The following is a 27641-nucleotide window of genomic DNA, read 5'->3' on the forward strand; positions in this document are numbered from 1 at the left end:
ACTCACAGAATGATTTGGGTTTGAAAGGACCTGAAAGTTCTTCTCGTTCCAACACCCTGCTTTGTGCAGGGACACCTTCCACTAGACCAGATTGCTCAAAGCCCCATCCAGCTTGGCCTTGAACACTTCCAGGGATGCATCCACATCATCTCTGGACAGTTTCTGAGAAGCATCAGTCCATGGGAGCTGCAGGTCAGAGACCATTAGAAACTGGTGGCAGCAGCAGTCTAGGATCTATTTCCTTGGCTCGAGAGGAAGGAACGAGGCAGAAAGCTGTCCTCCACACAGCGTGTATTCATTCATTCATTCCACTTACTTGCTTACTAAATTTTCCATCACACCGTTGACATCAAAGGGACAACGCGGAACTGACAGCACTGCACAGCGCTCGGTTCAGCTGATGGCACTGTCTCGGTGCTCCCCGACACCCGGAGAGCCAAGCAAGCCCCGAGCAGCAGGTGACAGCCCTCGTTTGGCAGCGGGCGGCAGGGAGGAGCGCTGGGGCTCCCCGGAGCGCTGCCCTCGGCCAGCCCGGGCCGATGGCGGCGGGTCAAGGCCAGGTGAGCCCCGGGATGGCTCCCCGGCCATAGCGACCCGCCCCGACACCTGCGCGGCGCCGCCCCGCAGCACCCGGGGCCAGGCGGGGCCCCGCCGCCGCGCTTAAAGCCCGGCCGCCCCCGGCAGCTTCCTTCCCTCTTCCCCTGCCTTCCTCCTGACTTTCGGCTCCGAGCGCTCCAGCAGGACAGCGCCGGCGACATGGGTAGGTGTGGCGGTGTGGGCCGGGGCAGCCCCGAGCGGGTGGCAGGGTGGCGGTGCCCGGCCCGCGGGAGGGATGCCGGCCCAGGATGAGCATCCCTCCGGCCGCTCACCTCCGCGCCGGGGGATCGTGCCCGGCTGGGAGCTGGAGTGCTGCACACTGCTCGGTGTCGGGCTGAGGAAGTCTCTACTCTCCCCCTTCCTCCGGGGCAGCTCTCTCTCTGGCAGTGCTCTATGCTGGTTTATACGACCCTGCCTTGAAACCCGAGTGAGAGCCGAGCGGCGGTGCCTCGGGCTCTGTGAGCTCTGTGAGCTGAGCCCCTGGCCGGTGAGGTTTATCCTACACTACGCTTTTAAGGCATGTGGAGCTTGAGAGCTGAGCACAAATTAAATGTGGTGTTCCTTGGAGGTGCTAGATAATGCTTTTTCATCTAGAGTGTTTGCCTAGGGTTGACCTAGTGTTTTTTGACTACAAAGATACACAGCTGGAAGATTCAGATAAGGGCAGAACCCATTTACCTAATTAATCCTCAGGAATTTTCTAAACTGGAACACTGAATGGTAGAGGTACAAAACCAACTTTTTTGTGATGTATCTCTCCACTGCCTTTTGTTAGACCTTTGGTCCTGCAGTGTTTGAGTACATTGGTGTCTCTCATAGCAAGCAGTCTGTGGGCTGGGGAAACCTTGTCTCACACAGGGAAGGAACCTGAAATGCCCACCCTCCACCCCCCAAAAAAACCAACCCAAGAAAGTGCCATTGCATCTTCAGTGAGCTAATCTGTGTTCTGGGGACAAACAACTGTAGTAATGAGCAGGCAGGACATGTCAGTGGTGATGCCAGGGGTCTTGTTGGCTTGGGCAGATAACCAAGAAAACGGTGATAGCTCTGTGAAGAGAAAGAAATGGGATGCAGCTGTGTCTGCTCATTTAGTATCATGCTTGCTGCTTTATGGGTTTGCTTGGATAGTTTCTGCGTGGGTGTATTTCTGGAATAGCAAGGTGTGAAGCAGGGACTCCTGGAGGGGGATGTCCTGACAGTAGCGGCATCCTTGTGAAGGTGCTGTAGGGCTGCTCCAGGGAGCAGAGGCAATAGGCTTGTCTGTGCCCCAAGTCAAGTGTCAGGAGTGTGGGCTTGCTCTGGAGCCAGAAACATCCCAGGTGACAGTGTGGGTGTGCACAGATTTATTGTGGCCACGGACAGGCAGCATTTCATCCAGGCAGGGTTGCATGGAGCAAGGCAATGTGCTCCCAACTTGTGTCACGGGCCTGTGAGCTGCAAGAGCTGCAGCATCCACTACATCTCTGTGTCTGCAGGGAAAGAACCACATTGGTGGGAAGGGGTTGGAGCTATAAACCTGCCCCATCTGACCTGCAAGGCTGGGAAGGAGAGAATGGCCCATTGATAATTATTTAAACATGGTGCTGAAGCCAAGAACTGAGTGGCTGTTGACTTTCCTTATGTATTTTTTTTTTAATTTATGAAATGTCTTAAGGGAATACAAAGTGCACAACTGTTTAGAGCTTTATACTGAAAAATGTGGAGCTCTTCAATATTTTTTGGTGAAAATGAGCAGTTCTGTAGGTCATTCTTTGTGGGGAAAGAATAAGAGGGGCTGAAGGTTGCCCCAGAGAAGGATTGCTCCAACATGCCACTAGCAAACTTTAGATTTATCACTGAAAATGATGTAAAATGGTGTTTTGTAGGTCAAACCCTGAAGCTGCCTGACAATGGAGACCTCAGTTTAGGTGCCTCTGTTGAAAGGTTTGCTTTAATGCTATCTGGAGTTTCCCCAACCCTCTCTTTAAAACAAGAATAGAAGGATAAAGTCAAGATGTTTAGAAAGAATTGTGTCTCTTAAAGTCGGACAATGTTGTCTGAAAAAAAAATGCCTCTGTTGATATCCTCTGTGTAAGGTTTCTTGCAGAGATGATACTTTTGCCATGAGGAAAGCAGAAAAAAACCCAAACCCAACTAACAACCAGATCCTAAATATTTTTTGCCCGTGTCTTAGCTACGAGCCAGGAGTGAGCTGCCTAAACTGTTTTTCTCTGTACATATCATAAAAAACTGGCAGTGTGATACACATATGCTGGAAAGGCCAACAAGTGGAAATAACCAAGGAGCTGACATGAAGAAGGGCTATTGCTAACACTTTGATATGCTTTGGTGTGTGTGCTCATGTGGGTTGTGGAAGGGACATTGCCGATAACTTTAATAACTCGTGTACCTGCATGTGCCTAGAACTGGGTGTGTTAGCACTTTCAGAATGTTGCTTGCTCTCTAGGAAAATATATTCTTGAATCACCTGCATAGTACTGCTGTCTCTGTTGTGAAGGCACTTGCCCACAGCAGTGAAGGAAAGAATCGGAATAATCTGTTTTAGTGATTTTTGAAGATTACTTGATTTAGTATTGTGTCAAACACTATAATGTTGGTGTCAGCTGTTTTCATCTATGGTGAACTATGGACTAAACAATGATTTTCACAAACATGCTTTCCTTATAGAGATGTATTATGGGCTGACTTGATTTACAAGCAGGGATTTCAAAGTTCACATCTTGTACTTGGTGTTATCTTAACGATAATGAGCTTGCTCATGTGATTTCATGGAAAATGTTGACATCCACTATGTGGGCACAGGGCCTTTATCTGACACAGTGAAAGCTCAGCCTTCAAGCCTGTCTCCTGAGCCGAGGAAGCCCTGCAGGGCTCTTCTTGGAATGCTGCCAGGGGTAGAGGGCCTGCCAAGAGCAGCTGGAAGTGACTTCAGGGCAGCAAGCAGCTGTCTGTTCTTGCTGCCCTCAGTGGGACATCCCTGTGCTTCCACATCTTCCCAGGCTAATATTCAGGTTGTGGGAATGCCTGCTGAAGAGGATCACTCTGTTGGGGCTGTATATTCAGTCCCCTATAAGTCCCTTTTCAGGACTTGACCTCCATCCCTGACAGGGCATCTCGAGTCTATTCTTTAATCCTGACTTACCTTTAAAGTAACATCCCCAAGGGTGAGTTATAACAGGATGCATCATCTGTGGGTGGCTGCTTTACCACCACCTTGAATGATGTGTGGTGAGCAGCCATGGGATGGATGCTTGAACTCGTCAGTCCCTTTGAGCTTCTCTTGGGAGTGTATGAGTTTCTGCACACTCTGAAAAACCAAAGGCTATCAAGGGAAGTTTTGCCTAAAAACTATGAAGTCTCCCTTTAATAAACTGAAAAATTTACTCACCCCAACCAGTACCATCTTTATATTTCAATATGTATTGGAGTTGAACCTTTTTTTGGATCTTCCATTGGTTTCAAGAGAGTATTACTTATTAGTTGCCATTAACTTTTTTGTTTTTTCTGTCCACAGGTGGAAAAACTACCGGCAAGTCAGTAAGTATTGTTTTCCCTCATAAAAAGTTGCTCTACTGACTCTCTTTGGGTTACATTGTTTTGGTAATATTAGCAGTGTCCAAAAATAAAAATCACCCTATAAACATACATTAAATGTATACAATAATGACTTACTGGCCAACATGTGCAAAAGCAGCTTAGTAATTTATTAAATTCTAGCTAAGCATTAGTTTGCTTACCACCTTGATAAAATCTCTGAAGAGTCTCTGCTGACTGAGCAGACATTGGTAGGGAGGAGATTGGTCCCTGGAGCCCATCCTTCTTGTGTCTGTGTTATCATCCACTGCTCTTGAATCTTTGGACCGTGTAATGACATGTGTCTCAGCAACCCTACTTCTGCCTTTGCATTTCTTATCTTGCAAGGTTTTACTCCACAGACTTTTCCTCAGCAGAAAAAGTCAAAGCTGTGCAGAAGGACAGTGGCAACCCCAGGGCAGGGCAAGGTTACAGAAAGCATTATAAAACATAACCTTCAGGTTACCTTTTTGGTGGTGGATCTATCTGGTGCTTCCTGACTAATGAGGGTAACAACAGAAAAGGTTTTGGTAGATGTGTGTATGGGCATATGAATACTGTAACAGAGGTCAGTACAGTGCAAAACAAAGACAAGTACACATCATATCTTAGCAAGGATTAATTGCATAGCCTCTTCTTGCTTGTAGCATCTTTGGAAAACAGAAGGAATGTCATCTGGGAAAGACCCAGTAGTTTTCCCTTGCATGTCCATCCTCAGCTCCAGCTGTGACATGCAGACTGCCTCCAGTTTGGGGGCAGCCACAAAAAACCCACCAGTGGCTGCTGTGCCAGTATGGGAATACAGGACAGCTCCAGCAGGCACAGAAGCACTGACACAGCTCAAGACAAAAATCTAGCCTTGCTGGATTGTCACCTCCCCAGACCAGCAAGTAACACCCTCCTAAAGAATAAGGTCTTGAGGAGGCTGATGGCAAAACATTGGAGAAGTTTGTGAGAACACCGTATGGTCAAAAATAATTTAGTGAGGTTTTTTGGAAATTTTTCTTTTTTGGAAATTCAGGTGGAGATGAGTCCCACCAGTTCCTAGGCCAGGACTGCTCTGTCCTTCTTTTCCTCTGTAGATGGGACAGACATGGGGAGGTCTTTGTTCTGCTTCAGGAACAGACATCCTCTACTCTCCATCTGGGCTATTGCCAAATACAAGTCACACTGGGTTACTGTTTCAGTAACTAACTTAACATGTGCTGAACCAAAACTTCAGTGTGTGGCTCTCCATCCTATGACCATTTTCATGGCTTAGGGGAATGCAGTGTGGACAGGGCACAGAGCATTCTTCTGTGTGAACTCCAGCCCATCAACACTGGTGTCTAAGCTGGGAGTAGTTGTCCAAACTTCCTGCTGTCTTCAGCTGTAGGAAATGGGCAACTTCAAGTGAATTTTAGCAAATTTTGGGATACATGTGAATAGTCTTCCTCTGGAGACACCTCTTTCTACCCATGAAGGATGTGGTAACTCAAGAGCAACAAATTTATATTTAGGACTCAAAATCTGTGTGCTCTAAAGCTAGAACTCCTACCTGGCACTTGCCTCAGCTGAGATTGGGTTCTTCCTGTGCAGCCTGCTTATTAAACCATGGGTAGGAGATGCAGTATGCTCCTGGTTCTGCAAAAAAAGGTCAACACTGCTCAGGCATCCTCATGACTGAGTCAGATCAGTCAGCAATGCTTCTGCCACTCTCTTATTTTCATCTCTTTTGCAGGATTCCCCAAAAAAGCCTGTTGTAGCACCCAAGTCTCCAAGTGTTGTGCTGTTTGTTGAGTCTCTGTTGGAGACGCTGGCTCTCCAATTTACTTGTGTCAGGCATGATTTCCCTGTCTTAAGTTTTTTTCCATTGGTCTGCAAAGTTAACTTCATCCTGTTTCACACAAAATAAAGATTAGTTTAATTCCTAAACTTTTGCAATCCAAACAATGTAATTTTTAAATTAAATTTGAGCATGGAGAAGAACTGTTTTGCCTCTGCAATGTTTGGAAATGTCTTTAAAATCTGATTTTTTGCTACTTGCAGGATTACACCCATAAAAAAAAAATATTAAAAGGGAGGATTATGTTTAAATTGCATCCCCATTAATTTTAATAGAAATTATATTATATATTCATCCACTCCATGAAGACAAGTAGGTGGTCAGAAGTTAAACTTCCAGCTCTAGTGACCATATCAGATTTGTATGCTTTTTAACCATTGTCTCAATGGCAAGAACTGCATGGTGATGACCATGGACTGCTGCCAGTTGCAGCAGGTGAAGGCTCAGTGAATCTGGCAGACAAAGCCATGCCATTTTAGGTTAGGAATAAAGTCCATTTTATTATCAAGTCTGAAGAAATTAAGGAGTTTTCATCAAGCAGAGTATTTTTAAGGATAAGGAGTTTTCCTGAGAGATTTGCTTGAATGAAAAGTTTAAATGTTTATTTGTTTTAATTACAGGTGCTTAAAAATAGTCCCAAGCTTCTAACTGGTATGCTGCAGGGGTTTGGCATTGAGCGTTTTTGGTTGGCTTTGGGTTTTGTTTTTTTGTTTTTCCAAAAACATTGGCTTTTTGCATATTTCTAGATACCAATCAAGATTGCTGTAAGGGTGAAGTGCTGGAGACCTCAAATATGCATAGTGCAACACTTGAAGGTCATTTCTAGCATTGCTAAAGGTCTGTTGCTAAGGGCAGATGAGAAGTGCAGACCTCTGGGAACCAAGAGAGGAAAGTGAGAACTGAGTCTTGGTTCAGGTGAACTACTGTCGTCCTGCAGAAGCCTGTGCAGCCTCTGGGCCCTGAGTACCTACCCACCCCCACTGAGTCCATGTTGAGCTTGCTTAAGCTGTGGGTTGCAGTGAAGAGCGTTGGTCTGGGTTGCACAGCTCCCAGCTCACATTGTCTCTTGCCTCCAGGTGCTCTGCTTTGGCTTCCCTTTGAGCATTTTCTTCATTGTCATCAATGAGTTCTGCGAGCGGTTCTCCTACTATGGCATGAAAGGTATGTCCCTTGTCTCCTTGTGCTGAGCAATACCCAGGCCTGACTTGGCTTTGTAACCTGTTGTTTTGTTGTTCTTCCTACAGCTGTACTCACTTTGTATTTCACCCGTTTCCTACTCTGGGGAGATAACTTTGCCACTGCCATCTACCACGCATTTGTTGCTCTGTGTTACTTGACGCCGATCCTTGGAGCAGTCATTGCAGACTCTTGGCTGGGAAAGTTCAAGTGAGTGCTTCCTCAGAAATCAACCAAAGATCTTGAATGCTCACCTGAAATCAGTGTTACTTAAACCATCACCTGTGAACAGCAGCTTCAGAGTTAGTGTTGACTACTCCAGGACAGTGGGGTTTTTTTATTTCACCAAAGCTTGAGGTTTTAATTGATTCAGTTCAAACTTGAAACTGCACTGTGAATTAACAAATGTTCCAGTTCTGTTAGCTGGTTAAGGGTGGTAACATGCTTTCCCAGCAGGTTGCATGTTTTTCCTCTCACCTGGACGAAATTTAAGCGAATCAAAGGGTATTCACCAAGCTGTGAGAACAGATACTGGGGATTGTAATTACATAGGACAGTCTCTTTATCTGTGGCAAGTGGCTGATGAAATAGTGAATTACTCTGTTATCCGGTGTTAACTGGGCCTTAGAATAAGTTTTAAAATATTATGTGATTTCAGAATTGATAGATCAGTGAGGGGTCTTAGTGAGTAGCAATTCTTTCTCTAAATGATGTCTTCTGTATCTTTAGCTGCGGGCTAGCTGGCTGGGATATTACCACTGAAGTGCTTTGAGATGTAACCAGATTATTTCCAACAGCTTTATCTCCCTCTCCTTTCCTGATGCTTTGATTTTAAAAGTGTTTACTTTGCCTGAAACAAAGCACATTAAAGATTTTATGGAGGGTTATGAGTCATGAATGTAAGTGGACTTGCCAAAGGTCTCCCAGAGATTAGAGATGTGCTGTGCAGTCAGCTGCACTGTCTTCTTCCGCTGTAGGGACAGCCCCTGGGAGCCCAGGGCTGTGACCATTGCCCTGTGTGCTCTGTGCAGCTGCTCTCAGCAGTGCAAACTCACTGCAACTAGCTGGATGTCTTAACAGATTGCAGCCTAAATACATTGTGCATTTGCTTGTCTAGATGCTGGGGTTTATTTTTTAAAATTTAATTTGGCCTTTACTTGTTTTATCAAGATGAAACTTTGCAGACCTTGCATCTCTTCTCCTTTGGTTCTCCTTGGATATGCCAGAGCCACAACTGAAAGGCCCAGACCTTAAACAGGAGCTTGTTAAGATGGCTTAAACAAGAGAAAACATGTTTTAGGATACACCATTAGGGTTTAACACTCAAAAATGCAGCAAGGAGACACAAGGAAGGCTTAAACAAGAAATTTTTAAAAATCCATGATGACAAGAGGAAGAGGAGGGTATCCAAGCACTGTTAAGCACTCTGAAAGGAGAGACTCCAGTCTTCCACAGTCCATGTACTTTGTGCAATGTCTGTCAAGGAGCATGGTGGACCTGCTCACATATCATTCTATGTGAATTTCTTAGGGAAAATAGTACAAAAATCACAGTTACTTTTTTAATTGTGTGCCAACAGTGCAGTGCCAATTAAGTAAGTCTTTGCAGTGCGTTTATAAGACTCACAAATAAAACCCAGAAGTTTCTCTCCTGATCAGTTCAGGTTCAACTTCAATAGGGAAGTTTTTCCCAGGTTATCAGGTAATTAAAGTAACTTCACGGAAGCGCTATTAAAAAAACCCTATTAATCTGTGTCTATTAAATACCATTAAACAGCACCTCATTGCCCCACTTTATAGATTTTTTTTTTTTTACTCTGCTACAGGTGAGGGTAATTTTAAGTCAGAGAAACCTTGTTTTAAAGTGAGGGGAACTTAGTCAATGTGCCTCTTGTGTCAGGGTGCTGCTCCAAGCTTGCTTTGAGGATCTCTTGCCTCCGTCCAATAGTTGGATTGTTCTAGGTCTTTGAGAATTGTCCTTCATTGTTAGGCCTTGCACTGGGTTTGGGACTACTCCTGGAAACAGGGTTTTTAAATAATTTCACAACATTGCATTGTGTTTCTCCTGATTTTCCTCCAAACTGGAGACCTCTGTCTGTGCCTATTGAAGAGAGGCCCACCCAAGGACACAAGTGAACATGGGTTAAACTACAGCTGTATACTTAAGGTCCAACAAAGTCAAAATAGAACACGTTTTTACTTACAGAAAAGAGGATTGGACCCTAAAGCTGGGGTGGGGGGCGCTGGTAATTATGCATACTGTCATCCTAGACACCTCCTGGCAGAGGAAGTCAGGCTGAAAGCTTGCAGCCTGCACTCTTTGCTGTTGCTCTCATTCAGATCTGAGATACGCTTACAGCCAAGAGGGTGGTGGTATAGTGTTCTGGTTCACAAAGTATTTCAGGGGATTTTCTGTGTTTGAAGCAGATTTTTGATTTTTCTTTTTTCTTTACCCCTGCAACAGAAATATAAAATAACAGTGAATGTTTAATGATACTTAAATCAGAGTAAATTTCAGATTTCAGTGTTGCAGAGCAGTCCATTCAGCATATAAAAAATATGAAAACCATGTTCCTGAGTTGGTCATTAAAAAGACAACCACTGATGATATTTATTTCCTGTGACCTGGTGACACCCATAGAATCCATTTGTTATCTTGACTTGCTACCTAAAGCAAGACTTAAAGGCTTAAAAGGCTACCTAGAGTAATAATAATAAAAAGAATAGAATTATTGTGCCAGTGGCGTGTGGCCAGATTTTTATAGTAGCTTCTGACAAGTTCAGTTCATAACTTGTATCTGTTAGGTTTTTTTCTTTACCAGGAATTCTTAAAGTAAGCAAAAGTCTGCATTAGCTGTGTAATTATCTGTGTATAATTGTGTTAGCATGTCTAAGGAAATGTATCTCCTCTCTTGACAACAGGACCATTCTCTACCTGTCCATTGTCTATGCGATTGGGCAGGTAGTGCTGTCTGTGGGCTCCATAAGTGACCTGACGGATCAGAACCAGGATGGCTCTCCTGATCATATAGCAGTGAATGTGTGAGTTACCCTGTACATATTTCTTTTTTTTTCCCCAGGCTGGTGGAGGATGGGACAACTTAAATTTATGCTAGTTGAATTTCAACTCTCTTTTGACCAGTCTATTATGTATGCTTTAAGAACTAACGCAATTTTTAAAATTTTTTTTTTCTTTTCCCCCTTGTTCCAGTGCTCTGTCCATGATTGGCTTAATCCTTATTGCCCTCGGAACTGGTGGGATCAAACCTTGTGTGTCAGCATTTGGTGGAGATCAATTTGAAGATGATCAGGTAACAATGTCTTTCAGATTTTCAGTTATACATATACTCTATCTAATGTTTGACTATGATTCTAATAAAATTGACTATTATTCTAATAATATACATGTTTAGACAGGTGCATTACTGCAGGGTTTTCCTGAGGAGCTGAAGAAGGAGCTAGTTAATTATTTGTCTTGAACTTTGAACCGGAGGTGATGATTTTTTTATTCAGGCTCATCAATGTGGTTGTGGCTAAACCTTTCTAAACATCTTTCTGTTTTTACTGTAGGAAAAGCAAAGAAGTACCTTCTTCTCTCTTTTTTATTTGTCCATTAATGCTGGAAGTCTCTTATCTACTCTAGTCACTCCAACTATCAGAGGTAAGGTCACATGTTTGTTGACAATTGTTGAACACCAGAAAAGGAGTGTTGGATTGCAGTCCAGTTAGGTTTAATTTAAAGTTCTGTTCTCTGACACACTGGAGTTATCTATCTAGCAAATAGTCTTCTGTGTATCATCTGTCTTCTCAGAGGTGAGGTACTCTCAAAAACAAGGCAGTTGAAAACCACAATTGCCTTTAGGATCAGAAGTACTAGATCTGAAAAGACATGCTGGAAGTAGCAGTTTGCATGCCTAATGCACGTTTTAATTCCACAAAGGTACAAATGTGTCACTTCTTCCAATACTTTTAAAACTACCACACTAGAAAGAATTGTATTCCTTCCTGAGAAAGGAAGGAGAGAGAGCCGCCTTCTCTGGAAGGGTGCCCATGCTAAGTACAGAATAATCTATGCATGTAGGAATATATTAATCTATGTAAAAAAGTAAATAATTTTTCATATTGTTAAATGAGAAAGATATGTTTTCTTTTGCTTGTAAAGATTAGCATGATCCTAAACAAAACCCAGCAATTTGTTAACCTATATGCAAATGGATTTCTGTGGCAAGCTTGCACAGATGGTGCTGTGTGGAGGTATTTGCCAGCAGTTTCAGAAGGCTGCTTTAGTCAAAAGCAAGGAAACAGCATGTGAATTCTGGAATAACCCAAAGCGCTGGGCTGAACTTCTGGCCTTTGGATTTCTTGACTGGAAAAGACTCTGTAGAAGAGTTTTAGATGTTTGTTTAATGAAAAATTCTACCCTTTCCCAAAACAGGAAGTAGAGATGCATAAGGCGCAGCATGTGGTTTACTTCCTTGCTGATTCAGGGTGAAAAATACCTTGGGGAAAAAAATGACAAATTGAGGTGAGGGAAGTGATAAACTGTTATATCCTGTAAAAGTTAAACAAAAGACAAACACAACTAAATCAAGACATGAATTATCTGCAAGCTAACATTATTTTCCAAACCATACTCTTCAATATTCCTCTTAGAAGAAGGATGGTAAAGAATGTAATAATTTTGTTTAGTCTTATATTTTATACTGCAAGTAGCTATGTTTGTACTCAGAGCATCCCTTAAGGATGTGTGCTTAAAGTCAATAGAGTCAAATCTATGGCTAACACCAAGGAGGGGAGGGGGCTGGTAATTGGGATTTTTTTCAACAAGCTGGACCTACATTACTAGAATCTTTACGAACTTGGCCCAAAACTTCTGTAATCTAGTTCCTTTCTCACTAAAGACATGTTTTTGACCCTTCTAGTGTAATTCTTCCTGTCTCAGTGTAAAACTAGATGTAAATTTCCTGTGAGAATATCCTGAGAGGCATTAGACTCTTTGGGCTGGAGAAGGAAAAGGGCACATATTATCAAAGGATAAAAATACCTGATGAGAAAGGGTGAAGAGGATGGAGTTAGGCTTTCCTCAGTGGTATCCAGTGTCAGATCAAGAGACAATGGACACAAACTGAAACACAGGCTCCCCCTGAACATCAGGAAACACTTTTTCACTCTGAGGGTGACCAAGAAATGGAACAGGTTGCCCAGAGAGGTTGTGGAGTCTCCATCTGTGGAGACACTCAAAAGCCATCTGGACACAGTCCTAGACAGCTGCTTCCAAGTAGCCCTAGTTGAGCAGAGCATTGGCCTGGATGATTCCCCTGGGGTCCCTTCCAACTCAAACCCTTCTGTGACACATAATTCCCCTTTCCTATAATAAAAGATAAGTTGGATACTGATTCTCCACTCCGAGGATGTCAGCAGACAGGTTTGTTGTTCCCCTGTGAGTTAACAGTGAATGCAAAGAACAGAAAACATGTGGAAAACATCAGCAGTGCTGACTGGGACTTTTATTTGATGCTACTTTTAATTTCAGCTTCAGAGTGTGGCATTCATACCAAACAGGAATGTTACCCGCTCGCTTTTGGAGTCCCTGCTATCCTCATGGCTGTTGCCTTGGGTAGGTGAATCTCTTGCCATCCTGTTGCCTTGGTGATAGATGATAACCATCTCAGAATAATGAAAATGTGATAGAAATCTCCAGATATTAACGTCTAGTACCTGATAATTTCTGCAATTTTTGACTTAAATTTTTTTCTTGGGTGGGAGGTGGGTGGGATTAATCCAAAGTACACACTTTTACAGAAGAGATTGATTTACAAGGAGTGTCAGATGGGGCTGGGGTGAGGTATGATTATATCTTTGAATTCTGTACATTATGTAAATTACTGCCTATGTTTCTTGGATTACTGGTGTGTACAAATAGATCTTTTGAATGTGGGGTAAGAATTCTCAGAAAATGTGTGTTTTGGACAGTATCTCTAGTCCAGGATTGTAAACTGTATGAGGTAATTCTCCCTGCACTGGAGAAATCCCATACTTGTTATGTCAGTACTTCCCAAGCACTTGCATTGTTGACCAAGAAACAGGGGGTGACATTAGGTATTACAGTATCCCTCATGGTCCTTGTCCTTTGGGCCCACCTGGCTACCAGGGAGCCTTGCCCATGGGCCCAGCCCAGGTTGGATGAGGGCTGTGGGGTTTTCCTGTGTCCTGCCCTGTATGTGGGATGATGAGGCTGAGCAATGTGCCTGGGCCTGGGAGCAGAGGATGCCTTGGTGAGTCCTGCAGTTCAGGCAGAGCCTGCATGATGTGAGCTGTAGCATCCTGAGCTCCTGAAACAAAGCCCCTACAGCAAGGCCAGAGTCAAGGTCCTAAATTGCCTTTCTTTTGACTGCCCCTCACTCAGCCTAACCTCCCACTGAGCACTTACTGTAAGAGTTTCCAGATTTAGTTTTTTGTCTTGGATAGAAGCAGTCTGCTGGTATCAATTTGACTGTTCTTACTGTATGATAGCATGTGAATAGAAAGTTGTGTTGCTTCTTAGGAGCCTTATTCCCACCCTGATTAACTCCTTGACTTAGTTTCCATACCAAATTATTTGCCACTATTTTAATTTAATCCTGCGTTGCTTTTGGTTTCTGTTTGCATATTGTAGTTGTGTTCGTAATTGGAAGCAAAATGTACAAGAAAATTAAACCACAAGGAAATATAATGCTTGAAGTTTCCAAATGTGTTGGAGTAAGTACTTCTTACGTTCCCCAAACCCCTGGCAGAAATTCTTAAAACTGTTCTGTAAACGTGCCTAAATCAGAAATCTGTCTTAATATGAGGAAAGTTTCTGAAGTATTTTACTTTATTACAGAAGGCTTCTTACTGACACCTCCAGATCTCAACTGTCTTTTTATGCATATCTTGATTTTTATGTGGATTTATACAGAATCTATATAGAAACAAAATAAGGTATCTGTGTTATGTAAAAGCTTATCCCAATTTTTGGGAATCATTCCTTCCGCATTTGTGCACCTTTATGCAGAAAGAGACAAGCATGCCTTAAGCTGAGTCAAGAGCAGAGCTACTAGTACATCTTATCAACAAAACCTTATTACTAATTAAAAGACTGTTATTTACAATGCAGAGGTTTATTGATCCCCACTGTGTTAAGGAAGTTCAGGGAGCTGCACATCAGTGTGATCCTGCAAGGGAAGCAGTGGAATCTACATGAATCACACAGCATGTCCCAACGTTGCAGTGCCTCAACTTTGAGATCATATTTATTCATGTACGAGTTTCTTCATTCTCCATTGTAGTTTGGCATTGGCCAAATGCCAGGCACCCACGAGAGTAGTTTGCTTAGCTTTTTTGGGTACAGTTGGGCAAAGAAGAGGGAAAAAGATCAATGAAGGGCTCATGACTTGAGACAAGGACTGGGAAAAAAATCCACTCCAAGGCCAAAACCAGTTCAAATCTATAGGTATAAAATAAATTTACTATCAACAGAGTCAGAGGAGGACAACAGGAAGTAAAGATAAGCTTACAAAACCCATTTTTTCACCCCCAGCCCCTCTCTCCTTCTCCGTGGCAGTGCAGGAGGACTTGGTCATTTTATCATTTGAGATATTTTTCTGTTCACTCAGAGAGGGGTCTTTTTTCTGCTATGCTGTGGGGTCCCTCCCACAGGCAAACAGTCATCCCAAAATTGTTGTGGCAAGGGTTGCTTATTCACGGGGTGCAGTCTTTTAAGGACAGGCTGTTCTAGTTCGGAATCAAGGGCTCTCTCTTTCTATCTCTGGGAGCCAGGGGCTCTCTCTCTCTTTTCAGATCTCCCACTAGACCTCAGCTTTCTCTAACGTTCACCCGCTCCGGCGTAAGCACTTTCCCCATGGGCTGTGAATGGATCTCTGCATCCCCCGTGGATTTCAGTTTGCTTTACCATAGTCCTCACCATGGCTTGCAGGGGAATCTTGGCTCCAATGCTTGAAGCACTTCCTCCTCCTCTTTCTTCTCCACTGACCTTGGTGTTGCCATGTTGTTTCACCTCCTGCCCTCACTTCTGTCTCTTCTCTGACTAGAAGAAAAACGTTCCTTGTAGGTACCACTGTCAACAAGTTCCAGTAATTCAAAGATTGTTGCAGGATCCTGCAGCACAGAGAAGTTGATCTCATCTAGGTTCTGCTTTGGGGAATCACTTGTCATGCTTCTGCTCTGGCCAGGAGGTCCTGCCACCATTGTGCACGTACTGGCAGCTGCCATGGTGCTGGTGCTATTTAATGTCTCTTCATGTGGGGTGCTGGGAAGGAGAAGCTGCTGCCACCTCCCCTCCCTTTTTCGCTCTCAGCATGGTTAGTTAGGGGCAGTAAGGCAGGGGCCACGCCGAGCTAGTGTATCGCTGCAGGCAGCACCGACATGGCACCTCCCCACCTCTGAGGAAAACAACTGTATGTGCACTGTTTTGATTTTCTCATTAAATATATCATCACAGAGGTGTTAGCCTCTCAAATGGGGCCAGCAGCATGTCCATCTTTAGAGCCATCAGAGATTGGATCTGTCAGATATGGTGGAAGCTGTGGCACACTCCCCCATTACCAAAAAATCAGGCTGTGCCAAATCAACACATCCCTATGGATCTGCCAGCTTTATACAGCTCAGCCTATTGCCTGTTTTGTAAGCACTGTCAAAACAAAATCTTTGCAGCTGACTTTGGCCATTGCTTCAAGTGCTGCTCCTAAGGCCCAGCTTGTGCATATTATTCCATGCAGAGAATCTTAGGAGTTCTTTGGGACCATATTTGTGTATATCCAGTGTCAAGGTGTGAGACATACCCACAAGATGGAGCTTCTCATAGTAAAATGTACTTCCACGGCCATTCAGCTCTGCAGGCCTGTGCATATGACACTACTCTATTTACTGTTGTACATAAGTCTGAAAAAGGCAGATCTTCCAGCTCCTCACAGCAATCCACATTGGGAGAGACTGCTCTGAGGTGTCTGGTCCGTCTAACCCCAAGTGCATGCTCTTCTGGATCTGCAGTGTGAGGCCTTAAAAACAACATTCCCCTAGATGATAGGAGTGGTTAACCAAAGTCAGGTCACCTTTAGCACCCTCTGAACACGAGAAGCCAGGATCATCATCTCTAATGACAAAAGAATTTATTACATTTCAAATGTTTGTAGCACATTAAACACAACAAACACAATTAAACATAATTCTGTCTCTCCTCAGTTTGCCATTAAAAACAGGTTTCGGCATCGCAGTAAGGAGTTCCCCAAGAGAGAGCACTGGCTGGACTGGGCAAGTGAGAAGTATGATGTAAGTGTACTGGGGGACCCTCCTGTGCCCTGACATCCCCTGACCCTCAGCTTCTTTCTGTCTGCTCTGATCCACTGCCTCATGCACTGGGCAAATAGTTTTGGGCTTTTCCATCATTCAGTAGCTGATCTGGCCAAACCTCAGTGCTCTCCTGATGTTGCAGATTATCTCCTCAGCTGCTGTGGGAGAAAGCAGAGCTGTGTGACTCAGTGCTCTGTGTAATAATCATAGGCTGTCCAGGGAAATTCAACGGAAATGAAAAAAAGACTTTCCCTTGCCAAACAAATACAAACATTTACGTTTTTTTGTTAGGAAAATAGCAAGCATTATCTTTCCTTCTCTACTTCCTATATCTCATGGCTGCAGAGGGGAAAGGGGGAATGATGCTGCCTGTAATGGTTAATGCACAGGGCCATAATACTTGTCTTGGTATGAAGTATCAGAATTATGCTTTGGAATTTCAGTTTAAGTGGGTAAACGCTGCATCCCCTCCAGCCTCAGTACAATTTCTTATCATGACTCTCAAAACCTTGTATCCCATAGTTCCCAACTCGTCCCTTGCCTTCTATCCACTCTGGCCTGTTGCCAATGGCAGCACAAACCTTTGCCTGTCACCTTTATTTTCCTTTTGCCTGTATGCTATGTTTGTATGTGAAATTCCTCAGTTGCCTGTCATTCAAATGTCCCCTTCCTAGAAAAATAACCTGGCAATTAGTGCTGAATCCCGTGTTGCCATCAGTATACATGCAAAGAGGCCCAAGTCTCTCTGGTATCAGCCACCTTTAACAAGCAGCCCTTCCCACGCACACGAGCAGACTTTGTACTATTTTAACAGAGATCATCAGATGTACCCACAACATGCAAAGTTTAATGTGTGGGTAAACATTACATGATGGGTCCTTGTCTGTTGCTGTGATGATAGCAGCAGTCTGAAACTGTCTCCTTTTCTTCCCCCCCTTCCTTTTTTAAACCAATTCCTCCTGTGTGATTTTTATTTTCTGCAGAAACGACTGATTGCTCAGACAAAGATGGTATTGAGGGTGCTTTTCCTTTACATCCCTCTCCCCATGTTCTGGGCAGTTTTTGACCAGCAGGTAAGTAGAAATTGTTTGGTTTGGTAATTGCAGTTGTACCATGTCTGTCTACATACTCTGAAGTCACCAGACATAAAAGGCGCCTATGGGAGTGTGGAAAAAAACAAATTCTTTATCCTGGTTTTATTGCAAAAGGGTAGTCACTGAGTCATGTCAGTACAAGATGATTTGCAGCCAGGAGAAATCTCAGTTTATCTGTGTATAGCCAGGACAGATTCGGTGACTGAAGCCTCTCCAAATCTTGTATCAGCATAGGACTTGGGGGATGGATGACACCTAATTTAAAGCTTTCTTAGTGCTAATGTTCCTTCAATTGTCAGTTGTCAGATGAAATTTAGGGTCCTAGTGGAAATGAGCTGGAGAACCAGGGTTTAAATGATCTGGGTGCCAGTTTGCTTAATCACTCACACCTTGTTGTAACTACCTCACACATTCAAGCAGAAGTATAGGCCTGCAATTCCCATTCACTTAGTGACTGGGTGCTCAAGACTCACAAAAGCAGCATTCATTGTTAAGCACTGAATTATGAATTATAGGAAGTTGCTTGAGAGAACCAGGGGTTGAAAGTCTTATCCAAGTCAGATGGTAGGAAGTTTGGACCAGACTCCCTGTATCCTAGTGCTTCAGTCCAGTGCCTGTGAGCTCTAGCTGTCAATGTGAGCTGTGACACTTAGGCAGCTCTGCTATGAAATTCAGAGCTCAATACTCATTCCATGGGTAATATCTCCGACAGTGCCTTGTTGTGGGTGGCTGAAGATGTAACAGCAGCCTTCTTGTCTCATGCTGGGCTCAGGCCTAAAGTCTGCCCCACTTATCCCAGCTCCAGGCAGGTTTTTGGGGCTGAGGGCTCCAGGCAGGTCAAGCCCTGGCTGTGTGAAGGAAGGATGGATGAGTGGGACGTGTGGGCTGCTTGGGCTCAGGCCAGCAGCACAGGGGCCCTGGGGTGGCTTCTGTGCCCAGCACACGGCAGTGCCCCACACAGCACGGCCCTGCCCTCTCTCCAGCTGATTTCTGCATCTAAGTTATTGTCTGCTGTATTTCACAATACAAGTGAATGAAGTGGAATGGGCCATGAGGCTCACTTTGTTCAAAGGTTTACATTGCAGAGTACTCCCATAGCAAGTTAGATTTACTTTTTGTTATATTGCATGCCTTTCCAACCCTACACTTATGAAAACAATTCATAAGGAGCTTTAGAACATTGGTTTACTGTGACAACTAATTTTTCTTCTCTTATTTAGGGGTCAAGATGGACACTGCAAGCCGCAGTAATGAACGGGGATTTTGTAGGTTACATTTTATTATTTTTTTTATTAATTAACACTTTTCAGGCCCATTTATTTGGTGTCACAATATTAAAAACGGTTTCTTTTTTTTCTTTACCAGGGTTTCCAAATTCAACCAGACCAAATGCAGGTACATTAATTTTCTATCTACCAATTTCAAGTACTTCTGAAAGATTATATACATATTGCCCTTTACTTAAAAAAAACCACTTTGAAAAAGACTTAACTTTTTTCTCATGTTTATCTTCCCCAGATTGTGAATCCAATCCTGATTGTTATAATGGTCCCAGTTGTAGATTCTTTGGTTTATCCTTTAATCAAGAAATGCAAGCTGAATTTTACGTAAGTTTATGTCATTATCTGACTTCAACAGAGGCTCATTTTAGTGGTTTCTTTAACTGGCTCTTCCCGCCCTTATGTAACAAGAGCAAGCATTCAACTAAGGATGAAATAGAAGTGTATTTTAAATGGTTTAATATTCTAAAGAAATTAAAATATAAAAAACACATAATACTGCAAATAGTATGTAGAAGCACCACAGATTGATAGAGGAGAATCTGATAGAAGAGAAACAATGTTTTTCAGTTAAGGACAAAAACTTTTGATTTTAGGAGAGATTATCTTGATTGTTTTCCATATTGCCTATGTCTACCCCCTCTCCTTCTTGAAGAATAAGAGGTAGAAATGCAACTTAGATCCTTAGCATTTGTCATGTTTTGGGTTTAAAAGCAACTGAGACACAAGACGTCTCCCCTTCAGTCTCAGTTGGGAGTCTGGCTCTCACTGGATCCTTCTAGGTGGAGCTTTGGGGGTCATTTCACATTGTTTTTCAATGTTGGCAATGAAATGGCTAGCAGTTGCAAGAGTGATTGGAGAGGCAGAATAGAATACAGGTCTTAAAACAATTTTCAGAGAGCTAAGGTGCAATACTGTTTTTCTGTAGAGCTGCAAAAAATCTAGGGTGTGTGCTATGCTGGAAACATTGTCATTCATTTGTGGATATTCCACACTGGATAAATGATGCCACAAATGACATATATCTATTTAAATACCTATCTATCTAAATCTATCCTTACAGCTTAACTGCATGCTAGTAGATGTCTACTAATTCAACAAATTTCCCTGACAGCTTTTGTTCAATCTTATTTAAGCATAGCAATATGGAGACAAGTTGTTACTCTTTTTTTAAAGGCATATCTTCTTATCTCTTTCTTGTTTTACAGCTAACGACTGTATTGGATTAGGTTTTTTCTTCCTGCAAAAACAGATTTTTTTTTTCAGGAACCTAATAATCATGGTCAGACAATGTTTGAGCCCAGCAGATGCAGAGTAACAGGTTATTAAGATGCTGCAGGAAAGATGTATTTCCTGATAATGTAACTATGAGTTGAGATGTACCCAGCTTAGCAGAATACTTTCTGTAATAACATCAGCCCTTCAAATGGTGATAATGTGCTGGTTTGGCCATTTGAGTCTCCCAGAGTAGAAAGAAAAAACAAGCAGCTGAAGCTTTGAATTGGCACTTCTTTTAAATCTCACGTGTCTTTTGTTGTACTAGGGCCCTGAAGAAGATGACTGTGGGGATGTTCCTTGCCTCTATGGCTTTTGTTGCTTCTGCCCTTGTGCAAGTTCAAATAGATGTAAGTTCAGCCACGTGCGAGTATTTACTATTAATATTTAGCTGTTAATTCAGGAAAAAAAAAAAAAGGTGTGTTTAAGGGAAAAATGAACCAAGACTCCTAAATTTGGAGCCAGTCATATAAGCATAGATAAGTAGAGGGAGGGGAAATATACTGCAATACTGTGGGTAGTATAGTAAAATTATCTAGCAACAAACACCGTCCTGCAAAACATCACATGGCAGTTAATACAAATCATTCATTAAAAGCAACCTCAGTCTTTAAACTGAGACTAAAAGCTGAAAACCAGATGCTTGCCCTACCAGAGGGCTGCTTTGTATGTTCGACCTCTTATGATATTTAGAATGGAGGGGAAGTGTGACAGTCTGGGAAGTGTCATCACAGCAGGAGCAAAGATGACACTTGTTGAAGGAAGAATTTGTCTCCCCTAACCTTCCTTGCCCCAAAATGAGGTGCCATGCCTGAACAAGATGAAGCTTTCCCCTGTAGCTGGGATATTGGCAACACCTCTGGGTGGCGATTCAGTGCATCCCAAGATCTGAACAGCTATCTAGAGGTGTCTGTTGTGGATGAGAGACTTCTTTCCTAAGGCAACTTGTGACACTAGTAAGAAAACCTGATTCAAGTTTCATCTTTCAGACAATCACACATCAGCAGGCAAATGCTAATCTTCAACATGAAATTATAAAGATTATAGTAATTATAATTTTTTTCCAAGTGGCCTAGGGCACTGATTTTACTTTTTTTTGTCTGTCCTGTAGAAAACCTATCCAGTTTTCCCTGCAGCTGGGCAAACTCAAATCAAATTAATAAATCTGGGTGCTGTTGCAGCAACGGTTCAGTTCCAGCCTCACCTTCAGAATGTGACTGTAGCACCTAATGAGGCAGTAAGTAAAGACAGATGTGAAATCTTAAATAATTTAAATTAATTAAGCTAAAAAAAAATCTTATCGTGTAAGTCAGTGTCATTCTTAACTAATGGTTCAAAATTGATTATTTTCTAGGACTTTTTTACTCTAATAATTTTAATGATTTCTTTTTGCATTGTGGAATGAATTGTTACTGAAAACACAGTGATTGAAGAAACGGTAACTATGTCAATATTTGAAGTATTACTACTTTGTTTTGACAAGAGTAGTTTTTTTTCCAAGAAACTTCCATAAACTTAACAGTGATCTGGAATTAGTTTAAAATTTCACTCCTCTTAAAAAGGTTCCATTACCTAAAAGCCTTCCTTCAGAAAATGTACAGCTCAAGCAAGTTGCTGCTATTACTGTGAGGGATGACTTACCCAAACAAGGAGCTCCTTCTGCGGCTACACATTAGGCTTCAGATTTTGCTGCCAAAGAACTTTTTCAGGTTCTAATAGAGCACAGCATTGCTAGTTCTATTGACAGCAAAATGTGGTGGCTCTGATGGATGTTTTTGATAAAACGTCTTAGAAAGTGTGTTTTCTGGTAGCCTGCAATTCTGTTTCCCTTTAAGAGGAGAGATCCCATTCCAACCTCCTCCAAACTTCCTCACATGGAAACAGAGCTGCAAGGAGAAGATAAAGGCACCCAAACTGTATAATGATAGGGAATTGATGTGACCATGGTACATACCTGAAAATGAAAGGTACAGAATGCTCTATTCCCTCTTATAGACACTTTATCATCCAGATGTGGATTATAAAGTGCTTTTGATAATCCTATAAAATAAAAGGACTATTTTAGTGTAGCACCAATGTGCTTATTATTGTTTTAAGTATTTTATGTTGATTAAAACATGTCATTTCTGCTTTTTGGAAAATACTGCATCGCATCTTAATGCTAGTTCTACATCTGTGGGTAAATAGAATTTTACTTGGTGGTTATGGTAAGATTTATCTGGAGCAAGAAATAGGAAAATGCAACAGCTATTCCATAATGCTTGTAGGAAGCTCATGTAACTTTAAAGCTTGTGTAACAAATTAAAGTAATAAAAATTAATGATTAAATGGAATTAATGCTTGATGTAGAAAACTGATTGAAAATGAAAGTTAGGAGATGTTCATCATCTCTGGTACTTCAGAAGTAACATATAAACTTCTGACCCTCTCAAGGGCCCATAACATTCTCTCAAAAGTCTAAACAAATATGCAGTTACAAAGAAATCCATGGCAATTTGTCTTTGTAGACTGGCTACTTGACATTTGAGACTTCTAAGCTGCAATCATTACAAATAAATTCTTCAACTCTAAGTAAAACTGAGCCTTTGGAGCTGCTACAGGAAGAACGCTACACACTGGCATTTAAATGGGGTCCAACAGACATCAATTCTAATTTGGTAAGTCTGCTTATTTCTGAAGATACAAATCAGTGTTTTGACAACTATCTGTGTGGAGCGTGTGAGGATAAGAGGACAAACTCTGGATAGCTCTTCTCCTTTATCTTGTCTTCTGTCTTTCCTTGTTTCTGCTGTACCTGTAAGACTAGTGTGCTGCAGAGATGTACCAGGATGTTCTTTGAAAAAAATTACCAATTTATTATGTACCTTGACAACTACCCTTTCACCGAGACTTAGATGTTTGGTCATACAGTGTTTTCTAGTAGACATGTGTGCTAGTAGGATCCTAAAGAGGAAAGTCTGGAGTCCTGCTCTGAAGCCTCTGTTAATTCCCACTGCTGTGTAACAGTGCATATTTAAGCTGTTCTCTGATGACAATAACATATTTCGATAATGGGCTCTTCCACCAGATACACGACAACATCAAGTCAAAACCAGCAAAAGGAAAAAGTCTCGTCAGGTACAGTTTTTCTTGTCTAAATTTTGACAGTAGTGTGACTCTCTTTTCAGTCTGTCTTTGGACTCTTCTTGTTGAAGTGTAGCTTTCTATACCGTAGGAACTCGCCTCTTGCTGGACACATCCCTTGATGTTTTAGGGGATGGGATAACTTCTGAGTCATGATTTACTGAAGTTATCTTGCACACCTGCTTGGGGTATAATTTAGCTAAAATTGGAAGTGTATGCTTCGATCCAGTGCCTAGATTTTTTTTTACTGGACAAATAGCATGGATTACATATCTATGCCTCCTTTTAAATCTTGGATAAGAGGCATCCTCCTACTTCTCCCCTCACTGCTTTTCTTCTACATGTCCCACTTGCAGATGCATTACCCACTGGGTGTAGTAGCAGCTCACTTTTGATGTTCTGCTAAGGCAGTGGGCTCATGGGGATCTAACTGGCTTTTTGTATTACCTGTGTTTCTAGGAGATTTAGAATTCTTTCAAAATGTTAATTGATTTAAAAAAAAAAGGCATTTAAATGGGAAGACTTGATACTTGTGCTGCCAATATATAATTAAAAGTAAAGCCTGTATTTTTTGTCTTATGCATGTTTTGTGTCATATTTAATCACTCTTCCATTTTAAAGGTTCATAAACAATTTAAATATTGCTGTCAATATTTCTATGGATAACACAGATTTTGGACAACTGGATCCTCTTTCTGCCAGTAATTACAGTGAAGTTTCAAAACCAGACTGGTAAGCACTTTCCTTTATCCTAATTTAATCTCCTAGACATACTTGTCCTTGGGAAAAGAGCACGGAGCTTTTTTAAAATATCTAATACACATAATTGACTGCACCTATGCACTGAAGTGTCGGTTTGGGTATTTTCTTTTTCAGGTTATATAACATTAGTACTTCAGCGCCTGGGATCCACTGTGAAGTTCTTTCAAAGAAATTTGGATATGGTGGTGTCTATACCATTTCAGTTGATAATGTGAGTTGCCACTTTTTAGATGGAGAATATAGAATTTCTTTCCGTGTTGATACTTTAGTTTAAAAAAACACTTTTAGAATTATTCCTTTCATCTTTAATCCTTTTATTTCCTCTTGTTTTTAAGTATATTTGGTAAAATTCTGGTATCTTAAACAGGACATAAAGCTGTTCTTCACTATAAGAATAATGATGATAATAACATAATGCAAGAATTCATGATCACCAGTAATGGCCTTAAATCTTTAGCCCTGTTAGACACTACAGATTTGCATGAAGTCTGCTGTAAAAAAAGCTATACTTTATAACTAGGTATTCAGTGCTTCATATGCAATATTTGTTATTTACACTGAACTTTCTCTATGACTATAGAACTGCTTAGAATGCCTTAACTGTGCACGCTCATTATTATTATTCCTAACATGGTATTTGAATTTCCAGTGTGTTAAAAACAAACTTAGCATAAATTACTTTGAAGATGTGGCACCAAATACAGTCCATATGGCTTGGCAGATCCCTCAGTATTTTCTTCTTACATGCGCAGAAGTACTGTTCTCTGTCAGTGGGCTGGAGTTTTCATACTCACAGGTAGGTATTCTTCTCCTTGTGTTCAGAATCTTGGTGCAAGTTAAGATCTTCCATGATGTATTGCTGTTTAAGTGGTGATTTTGTGCTGCTCTTTTGAGCAGCTATGTCCCTCACAGCTCCTAGAAGGCTTGTATAGGCTGATGCAAGTTGGCCCTGTTTCACTAGGATTTGGTGTTTTCCATTAAGCTCTGCTGAATTATATAATTTGAACACTTGACTACCAGTCCTCAAATTTCCTTCTCATATGTGACTTTCCACTGAAAATGAGTGCAACAGTTCTGTTCAGGTAAAACCAAACTGGAGAGCTCTCAAATATAAAACGAGGAAGTACTGGCACTTTATCTCCACACCAGTTTACTCCATAGAGCCTTTTTGTTAGCCTTTTATTAGTGTTTAGTTATACACTTTTAATTTCTTTGTCTTCTGACTCCAGTTTATTAGCTGTGTGTATTTCTTAATTCAGAATCTAGAAACTGCAGTGATGGAAATGTTGTGAGGTGTGGTTTGCCAGGTGATGCACTCAATTTCTTCATGTCATGTGTGCCACGTGTTCCTGAGGTGTAAAAAATGCCTGTTAGTTACTGTTAGTGTGTATAAAATAAAAGGTGTTATAGTTAGTGTGCTAGAGGTTTCTTGCTCCTCAAAGCCTTCTCCAGACCTGTTTAGCTCTCTAGCAATTTTTAATGTCAAAAAATAAATAAACAAAAAGCCCCAGTCACCACCAAAACCACCAAACCATGAAATCTTCTTCCTTGCAGAGAAAAACAGTAAGGTGAAGAATGCAGTAAATGCATCAGAAAATGAGTGACACCACCAAAACTTAAATGTCTGTCTCTACAGGCCCCGTCTAACATGAAGTCAGTGCTGCAGGCAGGATGGCTGCTGACTGTGGCTGTTGGTAACATAATTGTCCTGATTGTGACTGGGGCATCCACAATCAAAGAGCAGGTAAGCATGCCTGTAGTAGGTGTGCTCTTATGGTAGGTACACTGTGAGAAAGCAGTTCTAATCTGGGGGGAACCATGGCAGGTAATACAAACAGGTTTTCAGCAAAGGTTTCTACTTTTCTGTTGTTTGCCATCCTTAACTCTTGCTGACAGGCTCCTTTTCTTGCAAGCAGCAGTTTCTAGCATCTCTGCAGTAAATTTCTTCTCTTGGCATAGAAAATCTGTGAAGTTTCAAGCTGAAATTCTGCATGAATGGAATTATAACCTACCAAAGTTCTGTTAATTGCTTCACCTGCACACCACAGCCTTGTCGTACCCCTTCTGACTCACTTGGTTTCAAACCTTATTCTTTGGGGCATAGAAACTGTGGCTGTCCTGGTGAAGAACAGTTCTGCAAGACTTTCTATTTATTAGTGGTGCTCCATAGGGAATTAAAATGGCTTTGTGAGAGAAGGAGGAGCTTTTCTCTGAAATAGCTCTGGTAGTCCCCTGTTTCAACTAAATTAAATCCAAAAGAGCATGAAACAGAGATGTTGAGACTTTTCAGGTAGAGTTTCTGGTCTTGATCTCTGCCCACATTTGTGCTCACTAGATCAGCAGTAAAAATCTCTAAGTGGAAGCAGAATCTGTGCTAGCCTGGTTTAGAGTGAGATTATCTGACCAAAAGGAAGGGGCTGAGTTTCCTTCTCAGTCTTTCATGCAATTCCCATTTCTTTTGGGAAAAGGAGATTGCAGAATTTTTCAGCATTCACAGAGTTTTTGTCTTTTCAGTATAGAGAGGAATGCTGAAAGAGCTTTAATTCTGAGTTGCTTTAATATGCATTATATGCTTAATTAATACTTAGTCCTTTAAGCCCTATGATACCTGTGGTGCATACCAAATTTCTTATTCTAAGTTTACTTCCTGAAAATACTAAAATGGTGTAATACTCTTGACAAATGAATATTGGTGGGTAAATTCTGCTTTTTTTTTTTTTTTTTACAGTGGGCAGAGTATGTGCTGTTCGCTGCCCTGCTGTTGGTAGTTTGCATCATTTTTGCTATTATGGCTTCTTTTTATACCTATATTGATCCGAATGAGATTGAAGCCCAGCTCAGTGAGGAAGAAACGGAAAAAGAGAAGAAGGATCAAGATGACAATGAAAAGGCAGCAGAAGCTGATTCTCGAATGTAAACGCTGTATCCAAGGAGTGTTTGTAAATCATGGAAATCCCATTGACTCTCTTGCAGTCAGAGGAGTCAGGGTATCAGTCATAACACTTCTGGATTATGTGTCTTGTGGGAGACATTAAGCAAAACTGTTTTAACTTAAAGTGCAGCCTCACTAGGGAAGCAATAGGAAAATATTAGTCTCTCTTGTACTGAATGTGATATCCTCAAGAAACTCCAGCAGAATTTGCACTCTTAATGTACCTCAATCATAAATATTATAGCATTAGAATATTGAAGTTAGACTTGGAACTATTGGACCCTTTGAAAAGATGTATTTTTATACTGTATTTCAATTTTATATCGTGAAAGAAACAAGACTTGTCAAGAAACAGCAATCGAAGCCAAGCTCTTTGCATGATCTCTCTAGCATCACTGTTACTTGAAAGCAGCAGGTCACATGTGCCTTAAATTCTTTTGTACTTCCTTAGAGATAATGGGAGCAAAGCTCTGGCAAGTGATCAGATTAAAATATTGTCTGTGTTCTAAGTAACCTGGATGTGCGCTGTAATATAATGCCTTATCTGCCTGTTCACTAACCATTTAACTCCTGTTATGTCTTTAATTAATATTAGAAGTGTCCACTCAGGTAAACTGATAATGGCAAATGACCTTTGGAACAAGCAAGAGCAATAAAGCCTGTGTTATAACAAAATAA

At 41.6% G+C, this 27641-nt stretch overlaps 1 protein-coding gene across 1 annotated transcript; it reads left to right on the forward strand.

The window, feature by feature from the left end:
• The first annotated feature begins 686 nt into the window (after positions 1 to 686).
• Positions 687 to 27641, forward strand: SLC15A1 (solute carrier family 15 member 1). The gene is made up of 23 exons (XM_015619077.2): positions 687 to 760; positions 4112 to 4134; positions 7072 to 7156; positions 7240 to 7381; positions 10093 to 10212; positions 10382 to 10481; positions 10741 to 10831; positions 12704 to 12787; positions 13826 to 13908; positions 16390 to 16476; positions 17481 to 17570; positions 18812 to 18856; positions 18957 to 18986; positions 19110 to 19198; positions 20415 to 20496; positions 21258 to 21383; positions 22654 to 22803; positions 23214 to 23263; positions 23891 to 24001; positions 24146 to 24242; positions 24681 to 24827; positions 25668 to 25775; positions 26760 to 27641. Exons 1-23 carry the CDS (start codon positions 757 to 759, stop codon positions 26946 to 26948), a joined length of 2133 nt encoding a protein of 710 aa, XP_015474563.1. The 5' UTR covers positions 687 to 756; the 3' UTR covers positions 26949 to 27641.

Source organism: Parus major, chromosome 1, assembly GCF_001522545.3.
Source record: "Parus major isolate Abel chromosome 1, Parus_major1.1, whole genome shotgun sequence".
Lineage (NCBI taxonomy): Eukaryota > Metazoa > Chordata > Aves > Passeriformes > Paridae > Parus > Parus major.

Coding starts and splice junctions, on each gene's coding strand:
- SLC15A1 (XM_015619077.2), top strand. Junction 12,788..13,825: donor CCTCATGGCTGTTGCCTTGG/GTAGGTGAATCT, acceptor TGCATATTGTAG/TTGTGTTCGTAATTGGAAGC. Junction 21,384..22,653: donor CTGTAGCACCTAATGAGGCA/GTAAGTAAAGAC, acceptor TTGTCTTTGTAG/ACTGGCTACTTGACATTTGA.